Source organism: Ceratotherium simum, unplaced genomic scaffold (genome assembly GCF_057802395.1).
Source record: "Ceratotherium simum simum isolate JZ-2026a unplaced genomic scaffold, ASM5780239v1 HiC_scaffold_43, whole genome shotgun sequence".
Lineage (NCBI taxonomy): Eukaryota > Metazoa > Chordata > Mammalia > Perissodactyla > Rhinocerotidae > Ceratotherium > Ceratotherium simum.
Window position 1 is genome coordinate 8,529,513 of NW_028261259.1, and position 23,372 is coordinate 8,552,884.

General features: G+C 37.0%; 1 protein-coding gene and 2 pseudogenes across 3 annotated transcripts in view; 1 reads left to right on the forward strand and 2 right to left on the reverse strand.

Moving 5' to 3' along the window:
* Positions 1 to 10,382, forward strand: part of LOC147911544 (centrosomal protein kizuna-like) — a 47,263-nt gene extending 36,881 nt beyond the window's left edge. Inside the window, exons 5-7 of one of the 3 annotated variants that reach the window (XR_015550976.1) lie at positions 2,195 to 2,475; positions 5,533 to 5,675; positions 7,184 to 10,382. Coding sequence is in view for 1 of the 3 variants with exons in the window: in XM_087428052.1 (XP_087284178.1) it covers positions 2,195 to 2,391; positions 5,533 to 5,540 (205 nt within the window). In the remaining 2 variants the exon portion in view is untranslated. Of the gene's footprint in view, positions 1 to 2,194; positions 2,476 to 5,532; positions 5,789 to 7,183 lie in introns of those variants that run through there. The other 2 variants (XM_087428052.1, XR_015550978.1) reach the window with 2 other exon arrangements.
* LOC147911546 (vomeronasal type-2 receptor 116-like) lies at positions 6,780 to 8,023 on the reverse strand (annotated as a pseudogene).
* Positions 10,383 to 13,806: 3,424 nt separating the features above from the next.
* Positions 13,807 to 14,987, reverse strand: LOC147911547 (vomeronasal type-2 receptor 116-like; annotated as a pseudogene).
* Between the last annotated feature and the right edge of the window lie 8,385 nt (positions 14,988 to 23,372).

Here is a 23,372-nt window from a genome sequence, read left to right on the forward strand (position 1 = left end):
TGCACTGCTTCTCTGGCCATGCTGAGGCCGCGTCCCACATACAGCAACTAGAAGGATGTGCAACTAACATACAACTATCTACTGGGGCTTTGGGGGAAAAAAAAAAAGGAGGAGGATTGGCAATAGATGTTAGCCCAGAGCCGGTCGTCCTCAGCAAAAAGAGGAGGATTAGCGTGGATGTTAGCTCAGGGTTGATCTTCCTCACAAAAAAATAAAAAATAAATAAACAAATAAAAAGTTATCACCATACCCAAAGTCATCTAGACTTTCTCCTATGTTATCTTCTAGGAGTTTTATAGTTTTATATTTACATTTAGGTCTGTGATCCATTTTGAGTTAATTTTTGTGAAGGGTATAAGATCTGTGTCTAGATTCATTTTTGTTCATGTGGATATCCCGTTCCAGCACCATTTATTGAAAAGTTAACATTTTTACATGTACAGTACAATATTGTTAACTGTAAGCACACTGTTGTATACCATATCCCTAGAACTTTTTCATCTTGAATGACTGAAACTTCATACTCATTGAACAGTAAATCCTCATTTCCCTCTTCCCCCAGCCCCTGGCAAACGCCATTCTACTTTCTACTTCTATGAATTTGACTACTTCAGATATCTCATATAAATGGAACCAACCAGTGTTTGTCCTTCTGTGACTGACTTATTTCGTGTAGCATGATGTCCTCAAGGTTCATCCATGTTGTAGCATCTGACAGGATTTCCTTCTTTTTATGGCTAAATAATATTCCATTGCATTTATATACTACATTTTCTTTATCCATTCATCTGTTGATGACATTTAGTTTGTTTCCCCCTCTTGGCTATTGTGAATAATGCTGCAGTGAACATGGGAGTGCAGCTATGTCTCTGAGAGCCTGATTTCAGTTCCTTTGGATAAATACCCAGAGTGAGATTGCTGGATCATATGGTAGTTCTATTTTTAATTTTTTGAGGAACTTCCATGCTGTTTTCCATAGCGGCTGCAACATTTTACACTCCCACTAATAGTGCACAGGGTTCCAGTTTTTCCACATCCAGAACAATACTTGTTATTTTCTTTTCTTTCTTTTTTTTTTAATAATGGCCATCCTAACAAGTATGAAGTGATATCTCATTGTGGTTTTGATTTGCATTTCCCCAATGATAAGTAATGTTAAGCATCTTTTCATATACCTGTTGGCCATTTATATATCGTCTTTTGAGAAATATCTATTCAAATCCTTTTTCCATTTTTTAATCAGGTTATTTGTTTTTTTGCAATTGAGTTGTTAGAGTTCCTTTTGTATTTTGGATGTTAACCTCTTATCAGATATATGGTTTGCAGATATTTTTCCCATTCTGTAGGTTGCCTTTTCACTCTGTTGATTGTTTCCTTTGCTGTGTAGAAATTTTCTAGTTTGATGTAGGCCCACTTATGTATTTTTGCTTTTGTTGCCTGTGCTTTTGATGTCATATTTAAGAAATCATTGCTAAGACCAATGTCAGGCAGCTTTTCCCCTATGTTTTCTTCTAGGAGTTTTACAGTTTCAGGTCTTACGTTTAAGTTGATTTTTAAGTCTATTTTGAGTTGATTTTTGTGTATAGTGTAAGATAATGGTCCAGTTTTATTCTTTTGCATGTGAATAACAGCACCATTTGTTGAAGAGACTATCTTTTCCCCATTGTGCCTCCTTGATGCCCTTGTCAAAGATCAGTTGACTATATATATGTAGATTTATTTCTGGGTTTCTATTCTGTTCCATTTGTCTGTGTGTCTGTGTTTATGCCAGTACCATACTGTTTTGATTATTGTAGCTTTGTAATATGTTTTGCAATCAGATGTGACTCCTCCAGCTTTGTTCATTTTCCCCATATTATTTTGGCTATTCAGTGTCCTTTGTGGTTCCATATGAATTTTAGGATTGTTTTTTCTATTTCTGTGAAAAAGAAAAGGGTTTGCTTTTCTTAATTTCATTTAAAAATTGGATCATATATTCACATTTCTCTACATCTTGCTGTTCCAAGCCTGTAGATAAGGATATAACGCTATTTTAATTTTAAAAATCTGGGGGGAGGGAGGCCACTACGTCGTAGATTCACGTATAGGAAAACTTGAAAGAGTGGTGCAAAGTCAGTAAAATATTCTCACACTACCACTGTCTCCCAGTCCTTTTGCACAGAGATAAATATCCTTTTCTCCTCTATCCTTCCAGACATACTGTGTATATATGGTCCTGTGTATATGTTGAATCCCAAGAGGGATGTCCCCAAGCAAAACCTGAAGACCATGAATTGTCTCATGCGTCAGAAGTTACTGGAAAGAGATTTAAATTTCCGGTGGAAGGAGATGAACCAGTGATGAATCCAGAGGAAGACAACAAAGAAACAAGAGAATTTTCCCATGTAAAAGGTCAAAGGAAAAAGTGAGAAAGAAAATGTATTCATAATATCTGACGTAGCACATCTCTGGATAAGATTCATATGCTATAAAATGGTAAACACTTATAAAACAGTAGACATTGAATTATGATTTATCCTAATTCATTAAATAGTTATATTGGGCAAGGGGAATTATGTTTTTCACATATGTAAGAACTCTTCATGCTGATTGTTTCAGAGAAGAAAGAAAGTATAAATAGTCAAAAGCTGAAAAATGAAAATGCTGTATGAGTAGCTAATTTAGAAATATAGATTTTCAACCAGAAAATTAAAGAAGTTGTTTTTGGAACCAGAGTCAAGAGTGGGGAAGGTAGCTTTTCATTATAAGGCTTGAAGTATTATTTGAGAGATGTGCGTATACATACACACACACGCACACACACGGGAGCCTGAATTTGTATTCCAAAGGGATCATCTAACTCTACAAAGAATTTGTAAAAAGGATTCACTTTACAACAGTAGAACATATTTTGAAAACTACAGACTTCAAGCGTAAAAAAAGCTGTCATCATCCCGGTGGAAAAATGAGTGGGGCATCACTTTCCCAACGACATGGTGATAATCATTTTACGTACATTACTCTTGAGTATTTTCACAGCAACCCATAGGAAGATGGTATTATCTATCTCCATTTTGCAGATGAGGAAATTGATGACAGTATATTGCTAAAATTTTCATATAAGTTCTCAATAGATCTTGTTTTATGTTAAAATTGTTTATTGAATTTTCTTTTCATTTATAAAATGATATGTGCCATTCTTACAAATAAGCAAAGGGTGTGTACAAACAATTTAGCAAAGTGACAGTTTTATATCCTTTTGATATTATTAAATATAACTATCATTTTTATTATTTTTCTGCTCTCTGCCTCACATCTAGGAAGATACTTCCTATCCTAAAGGCTTACTAGAAAACTTTACTAAAAATCAAGAATCAGGGAATAGTCATATTATGCCAGCTTCCTGAATACATGAAAAAAAAAGCCATTATAACAAATTTTGTCCAAAAATCTTAGATCATTCATGAACTGATAACAACACAAATCATGATTAAGCAAGGTATTTCTGTAGAATGGCAAATATTTAAACTTTAAACATTTAGAAAGGTAGTTCATTACAGTAACTAATGTGTATAAGAAGAATTTTTTCAAACTCCCTGACTGCCAGGAAATCGTTTGACAAAATGCACTGCAATATTATTCACAATAGCCAAGAGATGGAAACTACCTAATTGTGAATCCGTGGGTGAAAGGATGAAGAAAATCTGGGACATCTATACAATGGAATATTATTCAGCCTTAAAAAGGAAGGAAATCCTGTATTCAGAATTGCTTGCCTGGATCATTTTAGTAGCCATGTGCTTTCTTGCTTAGTCCGCTCTGGTCTATTGGCCAAAGACATACCAGGGTGAACCTTTTACGATGTAGGCGCCACGACCTCTAGTGGATCTCTAAATGAGATTTTGGAGGTGGACTTCCTGGGTACCAGCTGTGTGACCTTGGACAATTATATAACCTCTAATATTTCTCATCCATACAATAGAGGTTAATAATATTGTCGTCATAGCTTTGATGTGAGGATTAAATGAGTGAATACCTGTCAGAAGCCTAGAATGTGCCTGGCACATGGTAAGGCAACATGAAAAATTTAACTGTAATTATAACCAAATTAAATATTGTGATGCACTATTAATTAAGTTGAACAATATGAAATTTCTAATAGTCAACCATTTTGACCTATTATTATTGTTGAATAAATGATAAAACTCAGTCTAGGCAGGTTGTGTAGAGTCAAAAAGGATTGGATAAATGAAAATATTGGTAGAAAAAATAAGCTTAAATAGATTGCTTTGCAATTTACAAAGCAGTTTCTCATAATTTGTTTCATTTAATGTCTATAGAGTGCTTTTCAGGGTATTATTACCACTGTCTCTGAAGGAGTTACTGACTTTCCCCAAATCACACCACATTATATAAAACAATTAGAGTGGACACATCATTTGGTGTATAAATTCAATATGATATTTTGTTTTCCCTTCATAATATCATCCGTCCTCTCAAGAAAGTGATGAAATAATGCTGATTCCTAGGAACTTAGTCTTAAAGAGACATACTCTCAGATGATAAACACTACGTCTTTGAAACAGGGGTGTTGCGAGAAGAAACTTGGGACCAATGCTTTCTGGGTTTTCAAGTCCATGCTTAGAGTTATGGGAAACAGTCAAAGAAGGGAAAGGGTGAAAAATAGTCCGGAATTAAAAAAGTTTGACGTATATGTAACTTTATTGATCACCTCAAGAGTCTCTTTTTGTTTATGGTCTGAGTCACCCTACTAGAATACAAATGCTCTTAAGATAGATCACTGCTATCTTGAAGCAAGGGTAGGCGCTGAGTAAATATTTATTAACGGAATGAAAGTGGCCTTGAATACATCTGCTCTTTACTCACCAGAGAACAGCCCCATAGTAGGCAAATGGCATCATTAACAAAATTTTAAAAATCATATCCTTATTAGCTCGTAACCATGGATTCAAGGCTCCCATTTATTTCATACTTTCTAAGTACAGAAGAATTCTGGTGTATTAGGGAATGTTTCCACAGCCTCACTGTAAAATAAAGCAAGCTTTTTTTGGCCCATTGATTGCTGGTTCCAGCAGGGCCCATCTCTATACTTACCTCTAAACAATTAACTATAGATTTGTTATCCCAATGAACAGCGATTTGGTATGGAACCTGTTTTATCAGTGTCATGCAAAAGTAGACATTTGATATGTCTTTAAGGGGTGATATGGATAATAATGTTGATGTGGAAGAAAACTAAAAACTCTCTCTGGTCATTGTCAAGTGCATGTGGGTGAAGGGTATCTTGTTGTCACTGGATTTCAGAACTCAAAAAGACTCATCCAACTCTTCATGTTACGTGTGAAGAAAATGAGGTCTAAAATGGTTGAGAGATTTGACCAAGACTAATTACTGAGACCAGAGAGCGATCCTCTGATTCTCAGCTGGCCACATTGTCATAAGATCTCCAGCTCCAAACAGCCAAGAGAAGCAAGTCTGTTGATTTCCAGCTAGAAATGATTCCCCTTCACTTTTATACTTTCTCTCTGTTAGATGCCTGATCTGCCCTGACAAGGAAATTATCTGAGGTTTACACTACACTTAAGAAGATAAAGTGCTCCTGGCAAACACTAGTGTGATTCAGTGTGGCACTGGAAAGCACAGTCATGAAAAAATGAGAATCAAAAGAATAAGAGGTAAATAATATTAGAGAAGAAGAGAAAATCTATTATTTTAGTGGGACATAACTTATAAAGTTTAGAACTAGCAAATAAGTGGAGTAATGTGAAAGGAAGCTAGATTCCTATATGAAACATCAAAAATACTGTTATATGAGCAAGAATTAATTTGAACATGTAAATAATTATTCCACTCAAAAGAGCAATGAATTCTTTAAGATAAGTAGTTAAAATAATTGGAACTACACATTAGTTATATGAAGAAGATTATAAAGAGATACAAAGCATGTAAAAGCTCTGATTAAATGGAGAGATATACTATACTTGTGACTGAAAACAGTGTTTCAAAGATATCAGTTTTCCAAATATTATTCAGATTCCATATACTTCAAATCAACTTTTAAAATGATGCAGTGTTTTTTTTAAATAAACTAAATGATATCCATTTGTAAAATAAAACACTGGAACATCAACTAACATTATTCACAAGTAAATCATTCCAAATGGATTATAGGGCTAAAATTAAAAGTAAACCCCCCACGTATAACAGTGGTGGATGAGAATATAGAAGAATATACATAATCTTAAAATTAGTGAAGATATTTTTAATATATATGCTTAAAGATGTCTGGTTGAAAAGAGGAAGGAGAAAAAGTAAAATGGAACATGATATGGTCTCTGATTTTCTTTCAGAGACTTAATCTAGAGAAGAATATTCCAGTCTACGATATTGGATAAAGAAATAGAAATCTGTGATAATTACACAAATAATGAGAGGACATATTTAAATGGTAGCATAATGTATCAGCTTCTGATGTGTAACAAACCATCCTAAAATTTGGTGACTTCAAATAAGAACAGTTTATTTTTTCTCAAGATTCTGTGGGTTAACTGGGCAGTTATTTTGATCTGGACCTATTGGTGGCTCAGCTGGGATTGGATGGTCTAGGTTGGCTTTACTCACATACCTGATTGTTGACTTGAAGCCACCTGGAGTGATGCAGATGTGCAGTCTATTTAGACTCATTCACATATTGATGGCCTCAGGCTTCCCAAGGGCAGCCAGAGAAGGACAAGTACCAATAATGAGCAAGTGTTTTTCAAGCCTTTTCTCATGTCATTTGTTAATGTCCCATTGGCCAAAGCAAGTTACAAGGCCAAATCTACCCAGAGTCAACGCGGGATGCTATGACCAAACAGACAGAGGGAGAGGACTAATGTGTGGCCAATTTTGCAATCTCTCCCACATAATTTTAGAGGAGAATTAGCATGAATGTTGGTGTATTTGTTCATTTGAATGCCCGAGGAAAATTGTACAAAGCCAAAAGAAACGTAAAGCAAATAGTTAACTGGAGATGTAAGCTAAGTTAATTGGTACTTAAATTGGGTCTGGAAAAATGTGATAGTTTATTTTTCAAGTGTATGCAAGTTCTTGTGACCTATGAAAATAACTTACATTTCGATTATTTTCTCCCTGAATGTGTTTTATTCATTAACACTTTTGATGTGTTTCTCTCTGGCTTTAGGAAAATAACGTAGCACTTGGGAGCAAAGATGCAGCCTAATAGACCCACATTGGAGGCCAAGATGGAGCAGACCTCCACGGCCACCATGACCTTGCCCTTGGTACTGTGGTAGATGGGCAGGAAGGTGACCCAGAAACTGCAGAACACCAGCATGCTGAACGTCAGGAACTTGGCTTCATTAAATGTGTCAGGCAGGTTCCGGGCCAGGAAAGCCACAGTGAAGCTGCCTAGGGCCAAGGAACCCAGGTGTCCCAGGACACAGTTGAATTTAGTGACTGAGCCCTTGTTGCAGGTGATGATGATGTGGCCGTCTTCAGAGTGTGCATCTGTGTCAATGAAGGGAGGAGAGGTTCCCAGCCAGATCCCACAGAGACTCACCTGGATAAAGGAGCAGATGTGAATGATGAAGTTAGGTGCCCCTGACACCAACCACTGCCACATCCTTCTCCCTGGTGTGCTGACCTGGAAGGCCACAACCACTGTAATAATTTTGGCCAAGACTGTGGAAACAGCCACAGTAAAAACAACTCCAAACGTGATCTGCTGAAGAATGCAGGTGGCTGTGTTGGCACGACCAATGAAGAGAAGGATCATAGGGTGAGGGAGATGAGCAGGATGTAGCTGAGAGTCCGATTATTGGCCTTGATTATGGGAGTTTCTTGGTGCTTCACAAAGACACCCAGGACCACAGCTGTTATGACAGAAAAGCACAGAGCTGTGCAGGCCAGGGCCATCCCCAAGGGGTCCTCATAAGCCAGAAAGGTCACAGCTTTTTGGAGGCAGCAATCTCACCCTTCTATTGGCATACTGATGATCTGGACACTTCACACACTGATCCATGTCTGGGGAGAGATGCAAAGTGTCCTCAGCCCAAGTTCAGTCACTCTCTCTTATTCACATGCCCCCAAAGAAGGCATTGGGTAAGTTTAGCCAATTGTCTTCCATTGTTGCTCCAGGCACCAAATAACAGAATGCTTTGCAGAGAACCGTTACCAGTTAATAATGCCCATCTTCTTTATAGTTAAGTAAACAAAGCTATTATCCTTCTCAGTATTTATCTTGCATATTCATGAAAGCACTTTTTTCTCAGAAAAAAAACAAAAGTCATCCCTGTCTCTCTGAGCTATACCCCTGTAAGCTATGGCCTAGATTTATTCATTCAATGAGAAAGCAGTAATTGGAGAACTTCCATGAGGCAGATAATATGCTACATTCTAGGGAAACAGAGATGACCAAGTCATAGACCTCACTCCCAGGAAGGTTCAAAATGACACCCTTTCTACCATCTAAAATGATCTCCAGTACATTTCATCTTGCTTTCACTTCCACCACTTCTGTTAAGATTTTAGTCACTTCTTTCCTATGTTATCACAAGAACTTTCTAATCTGGTTCCCTGCCCTTGTCCTGCATCACAAGTGATACTTCTACATGTAAGTGGGATCATGTTTATCCTCCATTAAAAAATCCCACAAACTCTTGGGAAGACCAAAAAGACTGTATAACCTTGGTCTTGCCTACCTCTACTACCTCTGCTCTGATGTTTAAGATTCCCAAATCTTCATGTGGTTCTGAAACTGTTCTGTGCACACTCATCCCTGCAGGTATCAGTACATGCTTTTTCCTTCTACAGGGGCATTGTTCCTTCCTCTTTAAGTTCCTTTAAAATGTCTAACTTTTCACGTTTAGAACTACAATCTGCCTGATAATGATTTCTGCGGATGGTGTCAGTTAGGGGTGGCGAGTCATTGTCTTCTCCATGAAGACAGCCAATTTACCCAACATGGTTGATTGAAAAGTCTTTCATTTTCCCACTCCTCCTCAGTGTTTCCTTGTAAATCAGTCGTCTATACATGAGTCCTTATATAAACAGTCTGTATCTGAACTTAGCATTTGGTTCCGTTGATTTTCTTGTTTATCCTCTTGACGAACCTCCTCTATTGTGATGCTACCATACTTGATGTCAGGTAGAGTAAGTCCTCCCACGCTATTCTTTGTCTTCAAGATTTTCTTAGCTAAGTTTTTCCTTTATGATTTCCATAAGAATTTTATCAATTGTAATTTCCACAGAACAGGTCAGCATTTTAACTGCAATTTTGTTCAAGCTGTAGATTAAATTGGGCAGTTTTCATATCTGTAGAATTTTAAGTCTGTTCAGTCATGAACTTGGTTTATCCTTCCACTTCTTTCAGTCTTCCTCTATTTTTGTAAATGCCATTCTATAACTTTATGGACAGAAATCTTTTGAAACTCTCATTAAATTATTTCTAGGTCCTTCATACTTTTAAGATGTTGTAAATGTCATTTTTTAAAATTTAACATTTCAATGCCTTATGAGTGGTAGATGGAAGCAAAACTTTATATATTAACCTTGTATTCAGCCACCACTAAACTCAGTTAATACACTAATTTATATGGACTTTACCTTTATACCATAATATCATCTGAAGATAACATCAACTTTTTACTTCTTCCGTTGAAGTGTGCTGAATTACATTGATTACATTGCATGAACCTAATTTGGTCATGATGTGTCCTTCTTATAAAATATAGCTAGATTTTGAAGGTTGATTTGATTTGATTTTTTTTTAGGATAAATGAATTTAATCAAAGAAAGAGAGTGGCCTGTAATTTCCTTTCCTGCAATGAATTTGTTAGATTTTGGTACCAATGTTAAGCTAGTCTCTCAAAGTGAGTTAAAAAGTTTTCTGTTTTTCCTATTCTCTGGAAGACTTTGAGTAGATGTGTATTATTTCTTTCTTGAATATTTGGTAGGATTCATCAATTTTGTACCAAATAAATAGCCTACAATAATATTTTGTAGGAATGTTTTAAAGTGTGGTCTTAATTTCTCTAATAGATATGACATTATTCAGATTTTTCAATTTTTCTTGAGACAGTTTGGTAACTTTTATTTGCCTGGAAATTTGTGAATTTCCTCTAAATTTTCATTGTATCAACATGATGTTATTTATGTTTTCTTCATGTTAAAAATTTTCCATATGATCTGCACAGATTACTCCCTTTTAAGGCTTCGTATTTTTTTGTTGCAATTTTTCTATTTTTTTGAACACTAGTACTAGGATTTTATTGAGTATATTTGTCATTTATTAGAATCTAATTTAGTTTTATTTATCCTTTCGATGTTTGTCTTTTATTTTGTGAAATCTTCCTCTAATATTTATCATTTTGTGTGTTCTATTTTCTTTGTGTTTAATTTTCTGCTTTTTTCTAGCTTGTGATGAATGCTTAGAACTGAGAACTTCAACCTTTCTATATTATACACAATAATATATAAATATATATAATCTAGGATTATACAGTTCTCTCTAAGAATAGTTTTAATTCCACCCCATAAGATTTGATGAATTGTATTTTTAATTGGAAATAAATTCTAATTTCCATTGTAGTTTACTCATTAATCATGGGTTGTTTACAAATGTATTTGTTAACCTCCAAGCATGTAGAAATTGAAGTTAGTGGACTTAGTGTTCTTTAGATGGGCATATGGAACATATTCCCAAAATTACCATGTGCCAAATGTGCACATGGAAGCTTTATCCAAATTGACTATATGCCAGACTATATCATCAATCTCAGTACATTTCAAAAAAAAATTGAAATGATACAAATGATGTTGTGAAATTAAGCTTCATATCAATCACAAAAATAAAATGAGAAAATGCCACAATTGAGGGGGTACCAGCATTGCACCATTTAATATCATAAAATATGAGTAATACCAAGATGTTAATTATGATATGAAAAATCTTCAGTGTTGGTTTTCTGTCCCTCTTCTACTTCATGACCCAACTCCCAAACCCACATTGTCTAGATTCTAGTCATGTTGAACCTTTTCTCAGCTCCCTAGAATATTAAATGCAGGACTAATTTGCCATTTTTTGCCATGTCTAAGAATTCTACCAAGAATTTCTTCCGCCTTCATTAGTCTGATATAATACTAATGCTACTGACTCTATGAAGAAGTCCATGACACTTCCCTACCCACAAACATATATACTATCACTTATTTCATCCCATGGGGATCTGCGTACCTATATTGCAGCCCTATGTCACCACCTTGAATTTTCCTCACTGCCTGTTGTCTCCCCTACTCACCTGTGAACTCTAGGACATCAGAGACCAAGATGTATGTACTCATTGAAGGAAGCTGTACCGTAAGCACATTGCATACCATGAAAATACTTACTTCTTAAATCAAACACAACCTTTCTGAGCTCCTGCTCTGTGCCAAGAACAGCACCAGACACTGGAAAAATAAGGATTTGTTCAATGTGATCTAAACGTAGCTTTAAAGAAGCTGAAAAGAAAGGACTAACAATACTATGTGTTAGAATCCATGCGAAAGATTTAAGTTAGGTTACTGTAGAGTGGTCAGAAAGGGTTTCCTTGAGATGATAATGCCTGCAATGATGCTAAAATGAGTCAAGCAAGCTAGTTCAAGGTAGAGGGAGAGTGTATCACTGTGGGTGGAAATGATAAAAAAGTTGGCTTTTTTGGCTATAAAAGTTAAATTACTAAATGGAGGAAGGAAACATTTGGACCCTGCAGTCCTCATCCAGAGCTTTTCCGTTTCTTTGGGAGAACGGGTGGAGAGCCAGCCCTGATAGCCTAGTGGTGAAAGTTCAATGATCACCGCTTCGGTGGCCTATGTTGGTTTCCTGCTCATGGAACCACACTATCTCTCTGTGAATTGCCATGCTGTGGTGGTGGCTCACATAGAAGAACTAGAATGATTTACAACTAGGATATACAACTATGTACTAGAGTTTTGGGGACAATAATAAAAGAGGAAGATTGGCAACAGATGTTAGTTAGCTCAGGACAAATGATTCACTTCAAAAAAAATAGAAGTGGAGAAAATCGCTGCAAGGCATATACTCCCCTATCTCATTGGAAATCTCATTCTCTGGGCAGGGAATGCAGTCAAAACAACAGGCAGCCTTGCTCTCCTGAGGGCTCTACCTGAATACCAGACTGCAACTCTCACTGCATACAGAGTGTGGAGTCTGGAGAAAATCAGATAACACTTGGTAACAGCTGTGACTTTTACCTAATTTTCCAGTAACTAGAGTGTTTTAGAGTATTGGGCCTTAACAAACTGAAGATTGAAATATCTAAATCCAATTCATTGGTTGGATGCCATGCTTACTGTATGATATAAAACACTGGTAAACCTCAGACGTATTGTGGGTTTGTTTCCAGAGCATCGCAAAAAATCAAATATTGCAATAAAGCGAGTCACAACAATTTTTTGATTTCCTAGTGCATAAAGAAGTTATGTTTACACTATACTGTAGTGTACTAAATGTGCAAAACATTATCTCTAAAAAACATGTTTTTTTTTAAATATTATTATTATTAATATTTAAATTTTTTTTTAAATATTCCTAAAAATTACTAACCACTTTCTGAACCTTCAGCAACTTGCAATCTTTTTGGTTGTGAAGGTCTTGCTTCGATCTTGGATTATTTGTAAAAGAAAAAATTACTTCAGTTGGAAGTGAATTGTTAAATTCCCATATGTGGCCCTTTATGAAGCTCTGAGGGGGCACAAAACCACAACAAGATTTTGGTTATTCATTTGTGGTGTAAGTAATTGTGATTGGGTTCAACACATCTCAGTAATTCCTGTGTCCCACTCAATCACCTCCTCAGATAAAGACAATTCCTGACCACGTAGAGCATGTGGGGAATATTCCCCTCCTTTCATCTTCAGTCCAAGACCTTCTGGAAAATTCCAAAAGTTGAGAAAGGTGTACTCTGAATCTGATTTTCCCTCTTTGGCCAAATTCACTGAGTCACCAGCAAGGATGTTACATTCTATGTTCCTCAGAAAGGGGTGAAGCTAAAAGAGACATATCATCCTGTGGGGAAGTGGGCCCGGGTGTTAAAGAGAAAAACCCTGAATTGGGGAAAGCCTTTCATTGTCTGTAATCCTTGTTACATAATGTAACTTTATTACAAGTATCCAATGAAGTAAAGCAAATGAAAGCATATGTAGAACTACTATATCATAATGTTTCCAATATATCAGTTGGTTTTAAGAGAAAATGCCCAAAGACAAGAATATCAAGATGATCAGTGGTGATAGGATTCAGACAAATCTCAAGTACAAAGTCCAATCTAGCCAAGCTCATGCACTCTCTGAATTTTCCCAGACCATCAATCTGCAAAATGATGTTAGCAATACCTAAAGTGGTTGCAGAATTAAATGAGATCATTTACATAAAGTATTCACCATGATGTTCAGCACCAGATAGGCACAGAAAGGGCAAGTTGCCTTCTTGTCATTAAGGAGCTGCATGGGAGAAGGCTGGATAATCCCTATTGAAACATTAGGCATGCAGGATGTTCGGATCCTTTGTAACACAAAACATTGATATTGACTCAGAGCTCACTTCCTCCTTGCCACTAGAACCTTCTTGTTGATGACTTATAACCCAAGACTAGATTTACCTCCTAGGGAGTGAAACAAGTACAGAAACTCCTGTGCTTTTCTTGGAGAAAGAATCCTAACTGCTTGGTTTGAAGACCTGTGGAGCCCCATAAGAACGTCACTTTTACAAGGGTACATGCTGTTAAGTGGAAGAGACTTTACCTGTCAGGGAGAAAACACCAGATCATCCCCACTTCCCATTGGCTGAATTTCTGCACGTTGAAGAAGCATCTCATGAAGGCTCCAGGCCACAGCATACACAGCATTGTACACATTGTAACTCCATTCAGTCATGGTCGGGTCAAAAATCTGCCAAGGCAACCATCCCAAGGAGGCATTGGGTGAACAATTCTCCAGTGTTTTACAGTCAGGCTCAGAAACGGTGCAAGGAATAAACGGGTACCACAACCTAGTGAGGTAAATGTCTTCTGGATGTTTGGTAGGGTTAACTGTCTGGATAAAATTTTCAAATCCAGGAACCTCACTACGGTGGTGTCAAAAAATGAGAGTCCCATGGAATGAGTCAAGGATGAAATCTCTCTCACTGTGGATAAAATCCTACTCTGATGTCGTGACCCAGACTTTCCATATCACTAAATAGTCCCAAGTAGACAAGCTCAAGCTTACGAGAGAGTCGGCATCACCGTAAATGATAACCACATACACTTCTGTTTCCTCTACTTGCAAATCATATGGCCAGGTCCTTGAGGAATATGATCTTTCAGTGACAGGGATCATTTCCACAAAGGCTGCACAGATTCCATTCCGGTCCATCTCTCCTCTCAAGTCTGAGAGAAACTCAACACCTTTGTTGTCTTCCGAGATGACCAGCCCCACCCAGCTCCAACTGAAATGAAGCAGCAAAGAGACCATGCCAATGGCTAGAGATGTGTCCCTGGGGGCCAACTGATAGAGAGATGGAAACTGCTCATCATCATTCAGGATAAGATCAAAAGGACCATAAGTAAGCTAAAATGAAAGACAATTGGAAGCAATATGAGGATGAGGATTGGCAAAAACCACACTCTTAGTCCTGAAGGCTGTTCAGCAACACTTGGAAGTGGTAGAAGGGGACAATTGCTCATTTCATTTTCTAATCAATTTCCACTCCATGAAAGCTTTCTAGAAAATAAGATCAGTAGATTTCCAGGAAACTGCTTTGTCTCCATCCCCCTCAACATTCTCTCTACTCCAAAGAAAGGAAATGTCATACCCCATCAAGGTCCTGTACACGTACCCTTTGAGATCATATCCTTTGAGACATGCACAAACCCAGTCTCCTCCTCTCCTCCTATTTAGACACCTGAGAATGGCACCAAAGGAGACATGGTTTCATCTTTCCCCATCCCACCCAGCCTTACCTGTGGAAATTTGTACAGTTTCAACAATGTTCCAATCTGGGCAGAAATGGCCAATGTGGTTCCTGTAAGGACCTCTAGAGACTTGCTCTCTCTCCTGCAGTCTTAATTAGGGATGTCCTTGCCCAACCCTGAGAGCCAAATCAGGGAACTCTCCAATGTCCTCTGTTCACTGGGCAGGGCATTATAGAGCTGAAATCCCAGAGACATTTTGGGCAAAATATGAGGGTTCCCGTTGATTTCCTCAATGGCAAAAACCAAGGACAGTACATACTGGTAGTTCTTGTACTGAAACCTGCATAGAGGGGTAGGGATCCTTAGGGAAAATACTCAAAATGATTTTCTTAAAATGCAATACAATGACTTCATTAAAAGGAAATTGCTATTGACTCGAACGTCTGTGGCAATTGATGGCTTTCCTGAAGCCTTATAATTTATAACTAAAGAAAATAACCTGACTCTAGCTGTGGAAGGTCCTTAGTGAATTCCACACTCGTGAAGGAAACTGGTTAAGTACACAAAAGAAAGTACAATGAATGGAAAAACAGATCACATTCAGAGTAGATTTGTAAATGGCTCTTTGGTTCAGGAGGCAAAATGCTGGTTTTCATGAGCACACCATTAACTCCTTCTTAGAAGAGCAACAATATTAGCATGAGATTGGAGATAGTCCTGGGGAGGAAGAATAATTGCAACTGAAATGCACATGACAGGCATAGACGCATGACATGTGCAGGTTGAGAATGGTGCAACAGAAAGCTGTCAATCAAATTGCCTAAGCCTCTGCCCCCTCAAACCTGTGCATCTGCCACCATCAAAAACCAGGAAACTAAGGTGAACTTCAGAGATCCAATGAAGGAGGAATCATCAACAGGCAGGAACAATTGAAAGAATCTAGATGGAATCAAAGGACTAAAAACACTTAGGAATATAAAAGACACAGCATTGTAAAGTTTAGAAAGCTTTTCATTCATTTCTTATTTAAAAAATATTAAATTAAAATTAATCATTAACATCTTTAACGGTACCTATTCCTGATAGCCCATATTGTCTTCATCTTTTCTACAGACTTTCTACACACAAATAACTCCTAAGAGTAAGAAAATTCTTTGCATTTCTATTGCCTGGAATCTGTAAGACCATCAAGAATAAAATAGAGCAGTCACTTGTACTTATTTCAAGTGTTCTATTATTTGAGGATTGATTAGTACCCTAGTTCATGCTCACTGCTTGTTAATGCTCCCAGTGTGCTTGTGAAGAATAGGTTTTCTTCACTTGTTGGGTATAGGTTTCGATGTGTATCCACTAAATCAAACTTGCTAATTTGTTTTTCAAATACTCTATTTATAGATATATGTTATTCTTTGTCTCAGAGGAAAGTTGAAATTCTTCTCTATGAAGATATATTATTTCTACTTCTCCCCTTCCTCTGCCTCCTTCTCCTATACTTACCCCTCCTCCTCCTTCTTTTTCTTCTTTTCTTCTCCTCCTTCTCCTTCTCCTCCTCTTCCTTCTGCTCCTTCCTTTCCTAGTTGAGGCTATATTATCTTCTAATGACATCGTGTGTAGTGTAACAATGACTATATCTTCATGATCAGTTGAACTTATATACCAGTGAGAATTAAACACTTAATTCCTAATGATGCTTTTTTCCTCATCTGTTTTATCTCATATTATTATAGCGACCCTGCGTTGATTTTTGATTGGTATTTTCCTAGCATATCTTTATATCTTCTATTCTATTTTGAATTTCTAGTTTTCCATGTTTTTTAGTTTTCACAAGTCCTGTAAACACGACACAGTTACATTAGTCATTGTCCCATCAAATTTAACAATCTGTATTTAACTAGAGAATTTATTCCATTTAATTTGTTGTGATTATTTATATCCTTGTTTTGCCCCCATTATCTATATGTTTTCCTTCAATTTTTCCACAAGTTTTATTATGTTATTTCTTTAAAATTTATTGATTTATACTTCTTTTCCATATTCTATTGTATCTCCTCTATTTGGGTGAGAGTTATAGTCTCTACTTCTATTTTACCACCAGCCCAGATTGCCTGAAGTGGATATAGTTTCTCATCTCCTGAGAAATTTATAGACCCTTTAACTTTCACTTTTACCCTCATGACTCGTTTTTGTTGTACAGTATGTTATTTCTCCTTTTTCTTTACTCTCTCTCATCATCTCCATATCTACCTTATCTGTCATGTTTTCTAGTTCTTTGTCTTTCTCTGCTGCATTCTGTTTCCTTCAGAATTCAAATTTAGTTTTGTATTCTCTCTTCTGTTGTAGAACCTATCTATGGAGTTTTAAAACTCAACAGTTATGTTTTTTTCATCTCTAAAAGTTCTATAAAGCCCTTTCCCAAATATGTCAGATCATTACTAGAGTCTCCTGTTTGATTTTGTTATTCCAAATTTTCTGGTTCCATTTTCTATAAACAATTTATACACAGTTATTTTATATCTTGAAGTTGGTTAATCTAATATTTGAGGTTTCACTGTTTAAATCTATTGTTTTATTTTTAATTTTCTTATGTGTTGATGACACTTATTGACAATGACATGTATTCCATATTTGTTTGGTGAACTTTGATTATGAGCTCATTTTTGTATGATTTTAATGTGTACAGAATGTAAGGCTTTAGTTTAGATCTTTTCCTCCAGAGAAGAATGTCACTGGTTTCGGCTCACAGTCGTGTGAGCTGACACGAAGCTAAGTGACATTTTTGTGTGACTCACAACTAATCTGTGACTCCCAGATTCATTCCCTCAAGTCACTTGTGACACAAAGACAAATCGTTTCATTAGAGGAGCGTACTGACCTTTGACCACTGGGTGAATCCAAATGTGTCTAGTGCTTACAATTTCCTTCTTCTGTCCTTTGAGATTTGGCTTACTTCATGTGAACTCAAGAATGCAATAAAATTATATTTTATGGACGATATTGTTATGTGGAGGGAAACCTCTTCAAGGTATCTAGTCCTCCATACTCACAGTATTTCATTCTTTTGGGTACTCCTTTGGATTCCTTTCTTTTAATAGAAATTCGTTCTTTCATTTGAAAAGAAAATATGTTAAAATCAAATGTGTGAGCTTGGGGGCATAGAAATAATTTACATGCTATTCAACAAAATAAGTTTATGATATAGAAAATTTTACAGACCAGTAATGTATGTATGGATTAGGTACATTAAACTTAAACTGAGAACCTCTATTTAGAACATATTTGATCAAACTTTAGGAGAAGAATCATTGAGAGGCACACTCGAGGACCATTCTGTTTCTGTGAGGTGCACACATACTATACATATACCTGATGGTCATGTGACAAGCCATGATATGGCCAAATGTAGTTCAACTTAGTTCAGATGTGATATGATCAATTAAACTTGAAGAAGGGAGAATGTCCAGAATGTCCAAAAGCCCCATGTGTTTCCAATATTAGAGCGTTAAATGCTGAGAACAAGGAAGAATGGTGCAGGTGTTGTAAAAATACATTGCAATCTCTAAAGAGCAGAATCCATATTAAACTTATTGCAGATTGTGTGACTTTTCTGAAAATAAAACACCCCTTTCTCAGGAAAAATGAAGAACTTTTGTGTGTCAGTTGGGGCCTCCAATTGCTGAGGTGGAGTTAGGAGTCCAAGAAGTTTATTGTGGTATAACACCTGTGAAGAATCAAAGGATTGGGGAGGGACAGCCCTCACACTGAGACATGGATTTTACTGCCTGTGAAATGAAAAAAAATAAGGAATATTAGGCAGGGGAGCTTCCAATCACAATATGGAGATGCCAGTCCTTCAGCCCCACCCGAAACCTACTGAATCAGAATATCTGGGGTGGGGTCCAGCACTCCTTCTGTGTTTTAACAAGCCCTGCAGATCATTCAGATCCTTAATCAAGTTTGAGGATGACGGGTTTCAAAGAAAGCACCACACCAAAAAAGTGAACACTGAAAAAGTAAAACAATTGTCTAAGTACTTTGTGTTAATGTGATTTATAAAAAATGCAAAATACAGACAACTTTAAAGAATGTGCATAAAATTTAAAACCATCTTGACCCAAGTGCTTAATCTATACCTACAGACACTGGATTTGGAGAAAAAGAAAAGAAGTAAAATACTAATTAATTTTTCATCTAACATTGAGGAGTCAGTGAGGAAAGACTTCAGATTCTGGGTTCTTCTTATTTCTCAAATTAAAAATATTGTAAAATAGGGGCCAGCCTTGTGGCGTAGTGGTTAAGTTTGCATGCTCTGCTTTGGTGGCCAACGGTTCATGGGTTCGGATCCCTGGCGCAGACTTATGCTTCGCTCATCAAGCCATGCTGTGGCGGTATCCCATATAAAGTAGAGGAAGATGGGCATGGATGTTAGCCCAGGGCCAATTTTCCTCAGCAAAAAAAAAAAATCTAAAATAGAATGGGAAAAGGTCTATATATCCAACACAGTGAAGAAAAGTTTAATAAGAAAAATTACTTTAAATGGAGCAAAACTAGGAAAAAAGAAAAAAGTGAAGTACAAAAAATGGAACCACAGAGATAATGCTACGTATATCAGTTATACTATACTGAAGTTACTTAAATCACTTTTTCAATATTTAATATTACTCTACATTCCACAAAGACGTAGGAAACTAACACTGAACATAGATGCTGAAAGAAAGGGGATTGTCAGTAATAGTCCTTACAGGTGCTCCCAAAAGTAAAGCCACAACTAATAGGAAACTTTTATATATGAATGTGTATAATGGTACACATATCTGAAGGCAAAATATTTAGGGTCTAAAAGGTGGTTAGCAGTCAAAAAGTATATGTTCAATCATATATTAAAAAAAGGATTTTAAAAATATGAAGTAAAGTGAACCTAACTACAACAATAGTAAGAGTATTCAACTAACATCTCAGTCTTTATCTAAAAAAAAGTCAATATAGGAATCATATATATTGTTAATCTTGATTTATCATTAATTATTTTTGGAGCACACACACACATATGCCTGCATATAAATCTCAAACTTCCTACTCTGAAGCAAAGAAATACAATTATTATAAAATTAGGTCCTATCCTCGTCCAGCAAGCAATTTCTACATAGTAATCATTTCCTGAAGCCACCAGAAGAGAGATACATTGCCAACCACAGAAATTCTGACTCAATAGCTCATCAGAGGAACAGGCAGATTTGAAATACAGTTCCTTAACCAACTTGCACGTGAAAATGCTCATTAACTGCCAACGTATGTTAAACAAATCAGACAATTTATAAGCCAATAATCACTCTCATGAATAACTCTTTGGTGAAACAGGAAATCAAACCAATGATTAGAAAGGAGTAGCAAGGAACCCTGGAGAGAGAGGAGAGAGAAAGGAAGAAGAGAAGAAAACTGTCTGTTCTGAGAGAAAATATCTGAGCATTAAATATCTTGAATAGTAAAGAAAAATGAAAGTGAATTAAACTTTCAACTCAAAACAAAGAGAACGGAGAAAGAAAACATAAAAAAATAATTTGGAAAAAGAGACTGAAGCAGAATTAAGAGTATAAAATAAATATAAAACAACATGGATGGACATTGAGGGCATGATGCAAAGTGAAATAAGTCAGAGGGAGAAGGTCAAATACCATATGATTTCCTTCATTAAGTAGTAGATAATAACAACAATAAACAAACACATAGGGACAGAGATTGGATTGGTGGTTACCAGAGGGGAAGGGGGGAGGGAGGAGGGTGAAAGGGATAATTGGGTACATGTGTGTGGTGATGGGTTGTAATTAGTATTTTGGTGGTGAACATGATGTAATCTATGCAGAAATAGAAGTACAATGATGTACACCTGAAATTTTTACAATGTTATAAACCAATGTTACTGCAATAAACAAAAAATTAAAAAAAAAAAAATAAGTCCAGAGGAAAAGTCATCAGTCACTATCATTCTTTGAGAAGCTCAATAAAATAGGCATCATTCAGACAAGTTTGATAAAGAAAAAGTATTTGGGGAAGACAAACATCAACAACATTAGGTGAGAAAATGGCACCAGGAGCGAAGTCAGAGAGAATGTTGTGCATCTGCACATGGAGATGCCTTTTGGGATCTCAGTGATAAAGCTGCTTTTTAAATGAAACTGGAATTACTCAAACTGGCTCAAATAGAAAATAAAAAGTTATACAAATGTTCTTTATGGGTTCCAGATAGTTTTTAAGAAAGAAAACTACAAATATATGGTGGGATGGATGTATTTACAGATGAATTGTTTCTAAAACTTAAGAATAGATATTTACTCTACCAGGAAACTCTTCCAGAATATAGAATAAGAAGGTATACCTCTATTAATTATAAAGTTAACATGAGCCTGTTACCAGCATCAAAAAGAAGATGTGAGCAAGGAATCATCTTAAACAAACTTTAGAAATTAGATAAACTTTTAATATCCTCACATTTAATGTCCTCACATTTCTGCCAGGAAAAAAACACAATATGCTCATGATGTATATAAAGCATTTGATAAAATTCAGGATCCACTTCTCTAAAACACATTCTTTTTGTAGGACACTTCCTTAACATGCTTTTGTAAAAATAACTAACACCAAAACAAAAGCCCTCAAGTCCTTGCTTAAAACAAAGACACTAAATCACAACTACAGACGTGTGAGGGGCAGGCACACAGGATCACCCCCACCCAGGGGCTCCTCTGTACAGGCTGGGATTCTGCCCCCAACAGATCTGAAGGTAGAGCACTATACAGCGGCAGATGAGGCAGAAGGAAGGGCAGAGATGGTGGAGTATGTTGGTGGAGAGTGCTGTCTCATAAGCTCCCAACCCTAAAAATTGGACACTAAAAGGAAGAAAACTGGAAAATATAAAAACACTGTTCTTCTCTTTGAAGAAAGCAACAAAGTCAGTGGGACGAGACAGAGATAATAATGGACAGTTCTGGGAAGGTGGGGATGTCGGGAAAAGACAGGACAGGTGATGCAGAGCGCCTTGGTGTATCCATCCACAGATCCTATAGGCATCATTCTTCATAATAATCAAGCAGAATATAAATAAAGAGGCACTTACCACTGCAAAGTGACACCCTTGTTAGGCTTCTTGATCCCTCTGTGTAAGAAATAAGTATAAAGGGGGGAAAACCCACCAATAACCACATCTCCATCCTTGTATGCACTGGGTTACATTCTCAAAAAGCTGTCAGGATAAGCAAAATGATACACAAAGAGAGGAAACTGCAGCAACAGGAAGAAGAAAATCAAAAGGAGAATCTGAGAAACCTCTGCAAAGCCCTGTGTCTGCGTGAGGTGTGAGCCAGCAGAAGCAGACGTGGAACATGCAGCCTAAGGAGATATCTATGCATGTCACATATAGTAACACACTCACACATATATGTATATGTGGTTTTTGTGGACTGAAAAAGCAATTCTAATGCCCTCTGACTCCTTTCAGCAGTCTCTTCCTCTCCCCTGGTGAGATCCAGACCCCACTCTGCCACGGGGCTCTGCATCTGAGGTCCCGTGTCCAGTTGAAAAACACCAGTTGGAAAACATGTTTGAGGAACATCCTCTCCAGCCTTAGGCACTATGATTTCATCCACGTCCGTGGATAGTAAGGCTCCAGGGACCACCTCCTCTTGGGCAGATGGGGTCCCAAACCTTTGTCAACAAGCTATCCACATGAGTGCCATTTGTGATGTTGCAAAATAACTGCATCAGAGGATGTGATATCAAGTGTAAGGTGAAAGGTTCAGAAAGTATCCATGTCAGTCAGGGCTCAGCCAAGAACGTTCCAGCATCTCTCCTTCCAAAGTCAAAGATAGGCAGGGGCAGCTTCATACACCCAGGACCCAGGACAGCCACAGGACATTCCATGTGGGACCCATGCAGGGCTGCACACCAATCATGAGTGCAGAAACACCACAAGCACTTGAGTCCCTGCCTGGGGAAGCAATAGTCAGGCTGAGTTCAGAAAATTCCAAATCCATAGTTCAAGATCAATGCAGAAATAAAGCTACATTTTTGATTCTTAAAAATCTTCCTCCTTTCCTCTTGTTCAGTTCTTTTAACCTTGTTAATCCCAAAGATCAATATGGTGTGATCATCCACTTCTACACCTTCGGCATTAGTTCCCTCCACTATTTAACCTGTAATGAGAATATGGGACTATGTGGGAAATTCCTTTATTTTTTCATCCTAAATTGGAGGATACAAGCTGGAACACACCTATGTTCCCATCACCCCAAACATCAATGACAAGGGCCACATCTATACATCTATCTGGCCCTGGAGCACAGGGCACTTTTATGGCAGGAAAATGATTATTCTGTATGATACTGTAAGGGTGGGCACATGACACATTTCCCAAAACCCACAGAATGT